At 37.0% G+C, this 14,158-nt stretch overlaps 1 protein-coding gene across 2 annotated transcripts in view; it reads left to right on the forward strand.

The window, feature by feature from the left end:
* NFXL1 (nuclear transcription factor, X-box binding like 1) overlaps positions 1-8,376 on the forward strand; it is a 39,949-nt gene extending 31,573 nt beyond the window's left edge. For both annotated transcript variants that reach the window (XM_070397068.1, XM_070397071.1), the window contains exons 21-23: positions 3,421-3,507; positions 4,323-4,376; positions 6,767-8,376. In XM_070397068.1, the coding sequence (XP_070253169.1) occupies positions 3,421-3,507; positions 4,323-4,376; positions 6,767-6,940 (315 nt within the window). In that variant the 3' untranslated portion in view covers positions 6,941-8,376. The remainder of the gene's footprint in view (positions 1-3,420; positions 3,508-4,322; positions 4,377-6,766) is intronic.
* Positions 8,377-14,158: the final 5,782 nt, after the last annotated feature.

Below are 14,158 nucleotides of genomic sequence, written 5' to 3' on the forward strand. Positions count from 1 at the left end.
AATATTTTAAGTTATTGAAAATTCTTTTCTATGTACATATTTTTGTCTGTGTTTGGTAGTTCTTTGGCTTTATTTTTGCTTTTTAATTTTAAGGTCTTATTTCTTAGAATTTTTATTATTATTATCCCATCTATTTCTGTAAATGCTTGTTTTAAAAATCAGCTTTGTTTGGCAATTTAGTTTTTTGCAATTTAATAGTAAAAGATTGTTTTATGCTGGAACCAAGGTCAGTGTCCTTTTTTTGGATAGAATCAGCTTTGCCCAGGGAACACAATGAGTAATAAAGCGAGTGTCATGGTTTAAGAAATGGTCTGGAATTAACCTTTATTGCTCTTAAGAAACTTTTTTTGCCATCAGTATTATGTTTTGAAAATGCCTTAAAAAGGACCTCACATGCAGAGCCTTATAAAACTATAAAATAATATCCAAACTTGTAAAGAACTAATTTTAATGTAAAATAGTAGTAACAGAGGAGTAAGAGGGCAAAAACTAACGATTGGAAAGCTCAATCGCAACAAATTACATAACGCTGGGCAAAACTGAAGACAGAGTCTGAATTCTCAGATGCCAGTGGCTGAAGGTTCTTTTTCCAGTTCTTTTCCTTGACTTTCCTGCTGACACTGTTGACTCCTTTGAAGCTTTCTTCTTTCTTGACCTCTGGTTTTTCCCTGTCTCAGTTATAGTCGACTCCCTTTTGTCTTCATATTTCTATGGTCATTTCCTAAAGGTAGGCTCCTTTTTTCTTCTTTAAATTCACTCTTATTTACCCATTCAACAAATATTTATTTAGAATCTTTTGCTTTTATTAAGGTTCTCTTCATTTGTTTTCATAGCTCCTACTATTATTATTTGGGGTAGATAACTTCTGAATTTAAATGTATAGGCTTGACCTCTTCTGGAGTTGAATTTCCTAAGTTTTAGTTATTTAAAGTGAATCACCTTTACATGAAAATCAGTACTTAACTCAAGCCACTTTTAACCTGGGCCGTCTATCAGGTTTTCTCTCAAATCTCATGTAATTGTCCAGGTGCAGTTTGCCACCCATTAGAACATCGGCAACAGCTTGCTCTTGGACTTTGACAACAGCTTCATGATGGATTTTCTTGCCTCTAATCATAGCACCTCTCCTATCTATTGTTCTTCATTGGTTCTTCATGCATTGTGGTGAAAAATATGCATTTATAAGAAATGTGTATATACATAGACTCGACATACAAGAGAATCTACAATGTTACTTTGCCTATTTGTCCAGTCTCATCCTATAGCACTCGGTGAATCTGTTATTTATAAGTGTCCTAACATACATGCTGTACTCCCCTTTAGCCTGTGTGTGTGTGTGTGTGTGTATGTGTATACATATATTCCTTCTTTTGTGTAAAATACAATGTATTTTTCCCTTACCATTTGCTTGTGAGACTCCTGCTAATACTCAGTGTGAACATTTCCTTGTTAGGGAAGGTCTTTCTTCCCTGACTCCCTTGGGAAGACTTAGGTGCTCCTTCCTCTGCTTTCTTTGTATTGGATGCTGTAGAGGTTTCTCAAGAGCCTCGTGATTCTAGGCACATCTGTAACTTTGTTTCCTCATCTGTGAAATAGAGTTTATACATAGATTTACTGAAAGGAATAAAAGTAATGCTTATATAGCATTTAGCACAGTGACTGCGATGTTTCTCATAACATTGGAGTATGTTTAATATCATAACAGTAGCTGCTAATAGTAGCTACTATTATTATTTTTAGTTTAGCACTTATTATTAAGCTCTTTTCCTTATGTATATCCCCTGTTCATAACAAAACACTTGGCATGTAATAGGCACTCTATAAGTACATCTTGAATGAGAAAAGATAAGATCTTTCTTTCAGGCTTATCCCCTTAATGTCCACAAACACACACATTTGATTTTTTGTCTTTAATGTTTGGTCATCATATTTTTTCTTTTTCTGGACTATCCTTAGAGGACAAGACTGTTTATCACTAACATCAGCCAAAAGTGAAGAACTAAAGGGAAAAACCTTCTAAGTAATAAAATTTCATTCTATAAAGTGCTTTCATTAAAGTATATGCACTTTGTTCATAGGAATTGGTGATCTTATTTCTTAACTGTGGTAGATTTTAACTAAAAAACTAGAATCTGAGAGTGTGATGCAAGAGGAAAAATTGATACAAATATAGGTACCCTCAGAGCAAAAGTGACATCTGACAGCAAGAAACAGGGATAAATAAAAGGTTTATGAAAGATCTATAAAATCAAAGTCTCAGAGTATCCTATATAATAAAAGCCTAATATACTAAGTGTCTGGTCGTCTGGTCATCTGTTCAACCAATCAAAGTGTAATACGCTAAGGATATGCTAAGGTCGCTCAACTGCTCACTATGACGTGCACTGACCATCGGGGTAGACGCTCCGACTGGTAGGTTAGCTTATTGCTGGGGTCTGGCAGGTAGGGACTGAGCGAGACAATCTGGACAAGCCCTAGAGCCCTCCCGTAGTCTCTCCCCGGCTGGCCAACCTCCCGAGTTCCTCCCTGGCCCCAATCGTGCACCAGTGGGGTCCCTCGGCCTGGCCTGTGGCCCCTCACAATCCGGGACCCCTCGGGGGATGTCAGAGAGCCCGTTTAGGCCCCATCCTGCAAACCAGGCTGAGGGACCCCACTGGTGCATGAATTCGTGCACCGGGCCTCTAGTTTAAAATAAGGACCACTTAATTCATTATAGCATAGTACACAAATTGATCATAGTATTGATATCAGGTCATTAAGATCCTCCTTTATTTCATTAAGGAGACAGTGAAGTGCAAATACAAACTGTAGAAAGATTTTCATTTAAACTGAACAAAGGTTTACTAGTTAAGAATTTGTAGCTCTTTAGAAAACTCTAGAATTACATTGAGTTGGTAGCCACTAGCCACATGTGGCTATTTAAGTTTGAATGTTAATGAATTAACAGTAAATAGTATTAAACGTTCATTTCCTCCTTTCATTAGACACATTTTGAATGCTCAGTAGCCACATGTGGTTAGTGCTACTCAATTGGGTAGTTAGTGCAGATTTAGAATATTTCCAGCACCTCAGAAAGCCGCTGGATGGACTGCTCTGGAGCATTTTATTACCTGGAAGCTTTACTAGATTAACAAGAAACAATAAAGAAAAACTGACGTTTCTCAATAGTTGTACTTAGTAAGTGGATGATTTTAGTTTTATGGTATTTGCTTTTTCGTATTTAAGGGAAAATAAAGTAATAATCACTCTTTGAACCAAGAGATTTGATACTTGCAATCATATCAAATTATTAAATATTAATGAACATGACTTAAATAATTTGCATAACCTTTAGCTCTTAGGGAAATTTTGCTTTCTTATGACATACAGTTAGAAGGGAAAAATCTTAAGATCTGAAATGTAAAAATTTTCATTTGATAGGAATTTCAGTGCAACAAAGTACGTGAAAATCAGATTTCAATAGAATGTGACGCAACATGCAAGGAAATGAAGCGGAAAGCCTCTGAGGTACTGTCACATTAGCAGTAAATATAATGTTCAAAGTGCTAATGGCCTTTCCCTGTTTATTTTGTGCATTTCTTTATGTGCTTATTGCGAATGACTGGAAAGCTCATCTTTTTTGTTTTTATAATTAAAACCTGGTTTTATAGGCCTACTTTGAATCTTCAGGTGTGCTTTTTATTGTCTAATGTGTACTAGAGTTTCCATTCTCTTAACCAGTTAGAGTATGTGCTCTGGGACATGGTTGTTCATCTTAATGTTAGTGTAAACCTCCTGAAAATTAGGTTAAAATAATATAAAGATAAGGTTTTAGGATTCTTTGCTGTGTGGGTTACCTCTTACGTCATTTATTCTTGCACTCAACCCAGTCCATGAGTGAACCGTTGATTTTGTTTGAAAGTCAGGTTTCCCTTCAAGACATTTAAAGTAAATGATTGATTATAACTCCAGAAAGAGAGTGGTATTGAATAATTTTGACTATAGCTTGTTACTATGATTACTCTAAAGAAAAAAAAAACAAACCCATTTTAAAAGCATTTCAATTAATACTATTGTAGCTCTTTGAATTGTGATCTAATATCTGTTATAGTTAAATTGAAGTGTTTATAGAAGGTATTACATTCCATCTCTCCTCACCCCCAGTCTGTTAAGACAGTATCTTGGTAACACTTTTCACTATAATATTTACATTTCTTTAACTGCCAGTGTAAAGCCTCCAAAAGTCATTATGGGTTTGTGGAGCCTCAGTGAGACGATGCTAACATTCTGTATAGAATTTGAAAATTACAATGTGTTACTTTACTTTTAATGTCTGTAAACAGATAAAAGAAGCAGAAGCCAAAGCTGCTCTGGAAGAGGAAAAACGAAGACAACAGGTAACTGAACAGAACACCGGGAGTTGTGTTTCTTTGCATCATTGTTAGTTTTTATTCAAATACAAAGTATATTCCAGGTACAAACTAGGGGCTAGTCAACTCTATTCGGGACTGAAAATAATATAGTGCATACATTAAAGCAAGCCATTCACTTACTTTAATCCAGGTACACTGTACCTCTGAAGAAGCACAGGATCTCGTATATTCCCAGATATTTTATATATTCCCAATGTTTTTCCTTTGCTTCCTTGCCAATTTCATCCATTCACCAGCCAGAGTTTTAACCCATCTTTTAGTCTGGGGGGAAAGGGTTGGGGTGCAGTGCCATCCATTTTAAGGCATTTCCTGGAGCCCATGTCTTCGCTCATCTAAAATTATTTGAGTTCTGTTTTACTGAGTTGTAGATTATGTGTAGCAAATAAGTCTTAACCACATAACATTTGTGTTAATAATACATTCTCCTATGTCCCCATTAGATTCTTATATAAATAAATAAATAAATACATACATACATACATACATACATATCTATCTATATATACATATCTATATCTATCTAGGTAGATAGATACATAGATAGATAGATAGATAGATAGATAGATAGATAGATAGATAGATTTCAGAGATGAAGGGAGAGGGAAAGAGATAGAAACATCAATTATGAAAGAGAATCATTGATCGGCTGCCTCCTGCACACCCTCTACTGGGGATCGAGCCTGCAACCCAGGCATGTGCCCTTGACTGGAATCGAACCTGGGACCCTTTAGTCAGCAGGCCAACACTCTATCCACTGAGCCAAACCAGCTAGGACCCCATAGATTCTTAAAAGTAGGATTATTATCTGTTTTTTTGTTATTACCTAGATAACAAATTCATTCCTGATACCTCCAGTTTGTTCAAATACTATATTGATCTTATACTGCAAAGAGTGGTTTAACTGTCTTATAGTGACATGTAATTATTTGTTAATTTGCATTTTGGGATGCTTTATACTTATCAAGCAGGGTACAATATATGTTAAAATGCTGCTTTTATGAATGAGGAAATTAAAACTTGCATGACTTGAGGGAGGACATTAGAAATAATTTATGTGGCAAATAAAAATGGGACAAAATGACCTATGATATTTTATGGTTCTGTAAAGTTGATTTGCCTAATATCCCAAAATAAGTTGTCAGAGGTAATGCAGTAAAACATGTTGGCTGAATTCCTGGGAGATTAAATTATTAAGAATAGCTTAGGGTGTCCCTCACCTTTTTATAAACCATTATGGATGGTGATTTCAAATATATTCCCTATTTACTGACCTTTTAAATAGAGTATATAGAACATAATTTAAATTATATGCATTGTCTGTGGATCATCATTAAAGCATCAATTATTTTATTGTCAGTGTTTCTCACGTTTGGCTGCTTTTAATGTATTTTGATCTTCTATATATCAACAGCCACCTGACAATATTCTGACAATTTGGTTCATTGAAGAATGTCACTTTTGATTAAATTAAGTACACGGTTAGGTCTTCAAATGTAGTTATAGACAAAATAATGGAGCGTTAACTGAATTTTATATTTCTACTATTAATAAACATTTGCAGTGGTTCTCAACCTTCCTAATGCTGTGAACCTTTAATACAGTTCCTCATGTTGTGGTGACCCCCCAACCATAAAATTATTTTTGTTGCTACTTCATAACTGTAATTTTGCTACTATTATGAATCGTAATGTAAATATCTGATATGCTATATGTGTTTTCCTATGGTCGCGGCCCACAGGTTGAGAACCGCTGATTTACAGAATCTTGCATGCATGTTACATATATTTTAATTACCTATTAAGTTTTAGTTAATAACAGTGCATGTTACATTATTATGTATTAAAGTTTAAGAAGTTCTTAACAGTAGAATAAAACTCCACATTTTATAATGAGTGTCATTCAGTTATCCTTTTTTTAGAAGTAGTTTTTATATAATTTACTTTCTAAAATAGTCATTTGATTTAAAGCATGAAGCATTTTTTCTCCAGAAGAAATTTTATTCTATGATTTTAACTGTGTTTTATCAAGAGAAGAATGAGTTTCTGGTGGCTTTTTTTTTTCTCTCTCTTTACTCACTTGAATTTCTTCTACACAAGCCACTAATGTTATTTATCAACATTGTAAGAAACTGGAGTTATTCTCACTGGGCATCTCTTAGCATGGCATTCCTAAACTCTCTGTTTGTTGAATACAATTAGTAGTAGAGAGTTTAAGACAAAAAAATAAAATCACTGTATTTATTATATACCATTACTGCTAAAACATTTCCCAAATTGATTTATTGTCATCTAAGTGGAAGATTTCAAGTTACTGTATATATTGGATTTAGTAAAAATGATACTATTTTGATTTAGGCTGAACTGGAGGCTTTTGAAAACAGACTGAAGGGTCGTCGGAAGAAGAACAGGAAAAGAGATGAAGTGGCAGTTGAGCCAACGCTGTGGCAGAAGTATAAATATCATCTCCTCCCAGTGTGTGCAGTTTTGGTGTTAGTGTTTGCATGGTACATAGCCCCTGGTGCGGCTTAAAATTTTTTGATCTGTAAATATACCTCAGATTGGATTTAGACACATTGTTAAATTTGGAATATTAGGAAGTGTATGTTGTACAACATGATATGTATTCACACTCATCTCTCTGTTCTCTTCCAGCTGTTGTTAGAAGGATAGAATGTTAAGCTTTATCTTAATATGTGAGAAGTGGCAAGATAACATTGTTTGATATTAAAAGCATGACTGAAATGATAAAATATTTCATAAGGCATAGATAGTGGCAAGAGAGCATGTTAGTTGTTCATTGTGCTTCCTTGTATTAACATAGTTGTTTCATTTACTATTTCAAACCAACTTACCTTCCCCTCCCCACCCCCCCATTAAGATGAAACTGAGCCACATGTGCAGTAAGAGGAATATTTCATAATGCTTTGGTTACTTATTAGAAGGTACTTTTCTTCATCATGTAATATTGTACTTTAAAAAAGATAATTCTCTAAAAGGCCTCTTAAATTGTAACATGAATTTATATAATTAGATTCCAGAAACTGGCTTATCAGTTATTGAAATAAATTTTTATGTAGTATGTTCCTTAGAGGAAAATATTGTTTTCAAAATATGCCAGACTGGATTCCTCACATGTGGGTATTTCTAGTGTAAGAAGATTTCAACTGAAGTCAGCATCTTTTATAAAACTTGTGTGTGTCTTTTCAAAGTAATAATAAAAGAAAAACTAATGTTTATGAGCACTATGTGCTGAGCACAGGGCTTATGAGCTTTATGTACTTTATTCTCATTTTTTCTTACCACGGTACTCTTAAGTAGATTTTTATCTGGAAATAATTAGTTCTTATGAAAAGCTGATAGAGAAATATCAGTAAGCCAAATCTGTTTAAATTGTAAGTCATTTTAAATGGTTTTGTTATTTAATTTTTGTATGATTAATGTTTTCATTAAAGTTTTTCATACCAAATTTGTAATCTAGAATATTTATTATTATCTGAAATATTCAGGAACCTGTAGGTTTAGGCTAGGTATTAGTATCAATGCATGAAAAACTCCAAAATTTGATTTTATTATTAGCAAAACATAGTAATTGATAGATAGTAAAAAGTGGTAGAAATATATTTTGAACAGAAGTACAAAGAAGGATTTTTAAATTTTGCTAAATTTAATTCAGTGTTTTTTTTAAATGTCTTGTTGATTAGTCAAGTATTAGCTGGTGTCTAAAATTAAAGGGCACTCATTTCTTTCTTTATGGTTTTTGCGTTTTTGATTTTAGTTTTTTTTACTTTAACTTTCCCAGTTACTTTCTCAGTAACTCAGAGTTACTGAGTTGGTGTTTAAGCTGCTACTCTAAAGACATTACCTTACTCTGATCTAAAATGAATATTAGAGAATATGAACACAACTTGGTGTCTGCCTGGGAGCCTATTTTCATGTATGCCGGAATGTTGGCCTATTAAACAAATCTGAAGCCTAGATCATGTCTGTTTGTTGGGCTGCTGATCTTGTTAGGTTTTCTTTCTAAAAAAAGAAAGTAGTGAGCCGAGGAAGGCGTTTGAATGAGTGACAGATTAAACTGCTGTTTTTTTATTTGCTTGGCTATTATCTCAGAGCTTAATTTACCCAGTCACACAGCTGTGTATTCATTTATTCAATCAACAGATGTGTTTCCTCTGTGACAGAGATACTTACTAGAAGGTAAGTGATCTTTCTCTTGGGGAGCTGCTACAGGAGTAGAAGAGATTTTTAAAAAATGAATACAATGTCATGTTAATACATGGTATTAAAGAAATAAGAGAAATATTCCAGAAAGTGGTGAAAGGGGGGCGGGGGTAGAAGGGCACTAGCTACTTTAGATTGGGTAAGTCCCTCTGGGATGGGTTCATTTCAGCTGTGACCTGAATGACCTTCACTTGAAGATCTGAAGGGAAGGTCTATGAGGGAGAGAAAGCAGAAAGTACAAAGTCCCTAAGTTGGCGAGATGCTTGGCATGGCCAAGCAACAGAAGGGCTGGTGTGGCTGGAGCTGGAGAATGAGAGGGGGAGAGAGTCGGGCCAGCCAGTTCATATAGCACTTAATAGACCATGGTAAGGAGTTGGGATTCTATTCTAGTCACAGTGGGCAGCATTGGGAGGTTTTAAATGGGAAATAGTTATTTTTTGTTTTTTAAAGATGGCTGGCTGGGGGATTGGGGAGACAAAGAACTTACATACTTATATGCATAGTCCATGGACACGGCAATAGGGTGAAGACCTGGGCGGGGTGGGGGGGGGGGGATGTATGGGCTGGGAAGAGGGGGGAGGAAGAGGGGTGGGGAAATGGGAGATATCTGTAATACTATCAACAATAAAAAATATATTTAAAAAAATACAGATGGCTGGCTGTTGTGTGGAGAAAAGAATAAGGGAGCAAGTGTAAAAGCAAGTGAGTTTTAAAAAAACCTAAAAACTAAAAAGATGAGTTGGGAAGCAGTCTAGGCTGGAGGAGCTAGTGGTACTCAGATTCAAAGATACATGCCTCCAATTTCCACAGTTCCCTGTTGCCCAGAGGGAGTGGCAGGATGCTGCAGAAACCACTGCATGCTGAGCAGAAGGGGAATGAATGAAACTGGAGTTTTTAAAGGTCAAAATGAGGTTAAATTTGGTGTAAACACACTAATTTGTTCTGAGGGAAATAAAGCAATACATGTCCTTTTCCCTTCTACCTGAGTCAATTGGAGAAGGCATGGAAAAGGTTTTCAAATTACCACTAAGAATAGGTAAAATTGACTGTGATGGCCTTAATTTCCTATTTACTTTGTGACACTAAAAAAGTTTATTAACTTACTATTTGAAGTTTGTGGAACGTTTATATTGAAATCTTTAAAATTTTTCAGTTTAAACACTTTCTCAGAATAGCAACACCTAGTTTTTGTATTTCAATTAATTTCATTAAAGTCTAAATTAAATCCACATAATTTCAAATGATTTGGTATGTTCTTTGCTGAAATTGCCAAAGGAACTTTATTGAACAAAAACACTGAAAACTTGCTTTTTGCAAAGAAGTCTGATGCTTGAACTTCAGGGCTGTGAATGTTAAAATTTTTAAACACAGGTAAGCATCTGTGGTAGTGTTTAAAGATGTCCTATAACAATTGTTTGGCTCTTTGTGTAATTTTATTTTATTTTTTAAAAAATTTATCTTTATTGTTGAAAGTATTACAGATGTCCCCTTTGTTTTTTTTCTTCTGATTGTCCCCCTCTGCCCCTCACTCGCCCCTCCCAAGCCTTCACCACACTATTGTTGTGTCCATGGCCTATACATATATGCATATAAGTTCCCCTGTTTATCTCTCCCCTCCCACCCCACATTCTGCTGAAATTCATCAATCTGTTCCATGGTTCTATGTCTCTGGATCTATTTTGTTCATCAGTTTACTTTGTTCATTCGATTCCACATGAGTGAGATCATGTGATACTTATCTTTCTCTGACTGTCTTATTCCGCTTATCATACTCTCTAGGTCCATCCACGCTGTTGCAAATGGTAAGAGATCCTTTTATTTTACCGCTGCATAGTATTCCGTTGTTTAAATGTACCAAATCTTAGCTATTGTAACTTGTGCTGCTGTGGACATAGGGGTGCATACTTTCCTTCTGATTAGTGTTTTGGGTTTCTTAGGATATATTCCTAGAAGTGAGATCTGCCTTATTCAGCCGTCATTTTCTCCCCTCCTCTTTATGTAATTTTAAATGACTCAGGTGACTCCTCCAGTTGTTAATGTTTGCCCGTCCTGAGATAGATGTCTAAGATCTGAAGCTAGAGTTGCCATAGGTAGTTATAACTGTGTCTCTTGTCCCGTCTGTGGAAGTTGCCCTCTTAATTGAGTGGCAGTGTTTAAACCTCCCTAGGCCTTGGCCTTCGGTCTGCCTATGAGGTTGATGATCTTCATAGAAGGAAGAAGCAGCAGAGTCCTGATCACTACCTCTAGAAGAGGTGAGAATTTGGGAGAGATGGGAGGAGTTAGGGATCTCTCTGCTCTCTAGAAACTTAAGGGACAAGAGAGACCAGGTGTCCATCTAAGAAACCATTTTCATGTATTTCAGAATCTCGTCTATTGAGCAATTTAGGTCTGTTTATTAAGCTTCTGTCCTTTCTCTGTTTTCTTTCTAATTACTGTGGGCATGTATTTAAAGGGTGCTGTGAAGAATTACCCATTCACCACCTACGGCTGAAATTCCACAGTTCAGTTTCATTTCGTTAAATGCCTCTAGAGAGACATTCCCTCCCTACCCTTATCACCCTCATCTGGCCATTCTCTATCTTCGCGGTATTTTCCCACAGAGCCCTACACAGCATCTGTTCTTGTATGTGCATGTGTTTATTGTCCGTCTCTCACTGGATTGTAAGCCCCAGGAAGCCAGGGGTGTGGTTCTATTTACTGCTGGAATTCCAGAGTGGGGAACCATGCCTGGCCTCAAAGTGGGTGCTGCCATAGCAAAATACCACCGTGTGGCTTGAAACAACAGAAATTTATTCTCTTCCAGCTCACAAGTCCAGAAGTCCAAAATAAAAATGTCAGCAGGGTTAGTTTCTTCTGGATTCTGTTCCTGCCTTTCTTCTAGCTTCTGGTTGTAGGTGTTAGTCCTTAAAGTTTTTTGGCTGTAGACACATCACTCCAACCTCACTTCCATTTTCACATGTCTCTGTGTATCCTTTTCTGTCTCTTACAAAGACCCTCTGTGTACTTAGGGCTCATTCTATTCTGATATAATCTCATTTAGTAAATTACATCTGCAAAGACCCTATTTCCAAATAAGGAAGGTTAGTCTTAGGTTTCTGATGGACATTAATTTGGGGGAGGGGCACTATTCAACCCACTACAATGCTCAAATATTTTTTTTTTTTTTTTTAAATATATTTTATTGATTTTTTACAGAGAGGAAGGGAGAGAGATAGAGAGTTAGAAACATTGATGAGAAAGAAACATCGATCAGCTGCCTCCTGCACATCTCCTACTGGGGATGTGCCCGCAACCCAGGTACATGCCCTTGACCGGAATCGAACCTGGGACCCTTCAGTCCGCAGGCCGACGCTCTATCCACTGAGCCAAACCGGTTTCGGCAATGCTCAAATATTTGATGGAGGAATGAATGAATGCACAGTATAATTCTAGGCTTCAACTCCTTGGGCATTTTCCATTACTGTCTTAATAATTGTGCTACCTTCTGTAGAGGTTAAGAGGTCAGTTTAGTCCCAGAACGCTTGGGCTCCTAATTCTGGTTCTGTCATCTTCTAGTTGTGAGATCTTAGGCAATTATTTAACTTCTGTAAGCCTCAGTTTCCTCTTCTTCAAAGCAGTAACAAGGATAAATAAGAGTAAGTGTCCTGTAGGGTGTGGCTATAGGGTTAAGCCTCGGACTGACCTGTTGGCAAAGCCACAAATAAGTCCCAGGTTATTGAGCACAGCCCTCTTAGCATCACTAGGCTTGACCTTATGACGCCCCCTAGATCTTATCTGGGTAACTAATGGGCTGAGGGAGATGCAACAAGTGCTGCCAGAACAAGTGAAACTCACAAGAACATTGTAACTATGGTGACCACTACCTTTTTACCTCTGGCTATAAAATAAAGGCTCAGCTTGCCTGCCACCTGGATCTCTCTCTGTGGCCTCAGCCAGGCACAGGAAGATCCACCTAGACCCAGCTTATTCTCTTTGTCATTTCTTCATCCATTTGCCGCACTCAGGCTTTCGAACCCTTGGCTGAGTTGGCTTGGCACAGTGTCCAATAAGTGTTAATATTATGTGTCTGCAACTATTTAAAAACACTTTACATATTTAATTAATCCCCATTATAGCCTATGAAGTGGGTATATCATTATTCTCATTTTAAAAACAGGAAACTAGGTTTATTTAAAGAATTAAAAACCGAGGAAATATATGTGTCATTTTGTGAAGTCCCTGGCACATAGTGCTGAGAAATTCTTTGCTATAATAATATAAACTAGTGGCTTGGTTAATTAGAAGGAGTATTTTAATATCGCTGTTCACCCTTTCTCTATAATAGAAGTGTCAGCCAAATTCATGATCGACAATGACAGATGGAAACACACGTGTGATTGGCACCAGTGAGAGCTTTATATGTATCGCACATTTGCGAATCAACTTAGCCTTTTATAGATATAGAATAAACTTGCTTAATTAGACCTGCTTTCTGATTTAGCTAAACTTTTTCGAGCCCAGTGAAGCACCCCAGCTTCTCTTTCAGGTAATTGTCACCAACACAGCAGTAAATATCAACACGAAGCAGATTATTATTGTAGATCACACAGGGAGAACAAAGAATAAAATATTTAACTGCAGCAGTGTTTGACTATATTCTGCACAGTGAGAAAACCTGAAATCATTTTCAGGGTCCACCATTTCTTAGTTCTTTTCAGTCGGGTCAAGTTTCTAAGCTTTCTAAATCTCCGTTTTCCAGCTAATGTTCCTGGGCTGAAGAAACTGCAAGGAGGCTAGTTGTCGCTAAGGATAGGAAGCTGGGTGTTGCTATGTGACGACATTACCTGGTGCCCACAGCCATAGTTTCTGGGCTGGGCTGGGTTGTGGGCCGCATTTTGCTCCATGGGGTCTTGGCAGCTTTGGCTGCGATTTGGTGGTGTGCTGCTCCGGGGTGGTGGTGGGGCCTGTGTCCCACTTGGGGAAAACCGAGTGTTGCTTTGTGGGCACCAGGTCCGCGGTGCCTTTTTTCTGTAAACGGCCAGTGCGCGTCATGGCAGCTCCTACATTGAGCGTCTGCCCCCTGGTGGTCAGTGCGCATCATAGCGACTGGTCAGACTATTAACCTTTTATATATAGAGATGTGACTTAATCTCATAACCTTAAGGCTTCTCTTACAAATTTATTCATAATCAGAACAAAATTATGAAGTGAGGTACCTCAGTTTTTGCTCATATGATCATTGTTGTTGAGAGGGTACTATTCCTGGGAAGACCAGCAGGATGGTGGCCAAAGGTAGGGGCATTTAGGTGGTCAAATTACGGTATGGGGTCCAAGTGCTGGGGGAAACTAACACTGGGGTGTGAGGATGCTAAAAGTACAATTCCTTTGAAACTTGTTATGGGCCTGTTCTTATTACCTTTTTCCCCATAACTACTCTGGTATATTAGAGTAGGGGATTGATGTCCCAGAAAAATGATATACAGCAAACAGAATGTCTACACGGGCTACTTTTATCATGTTTCAGTGTGCTGGAAGATACTGCTTCAG

This window comes from Myotis yumanensis, unplaced genomic scaffold, assembly GCF_028538775.1.
Source record: "Myotis yumanensis isolate MYYU_CA2020_CCGP unplaced genomic scaffold, mMyoYum1.0.hap1 SCAF_1, whole genome shotgun sequence".
Lineage (NCBI taxonomy): Eukaryota > Metazoa > Chordata > Mammalia > Chiroptera > Vespertilionidae > Myotis > Myotis yumanensis.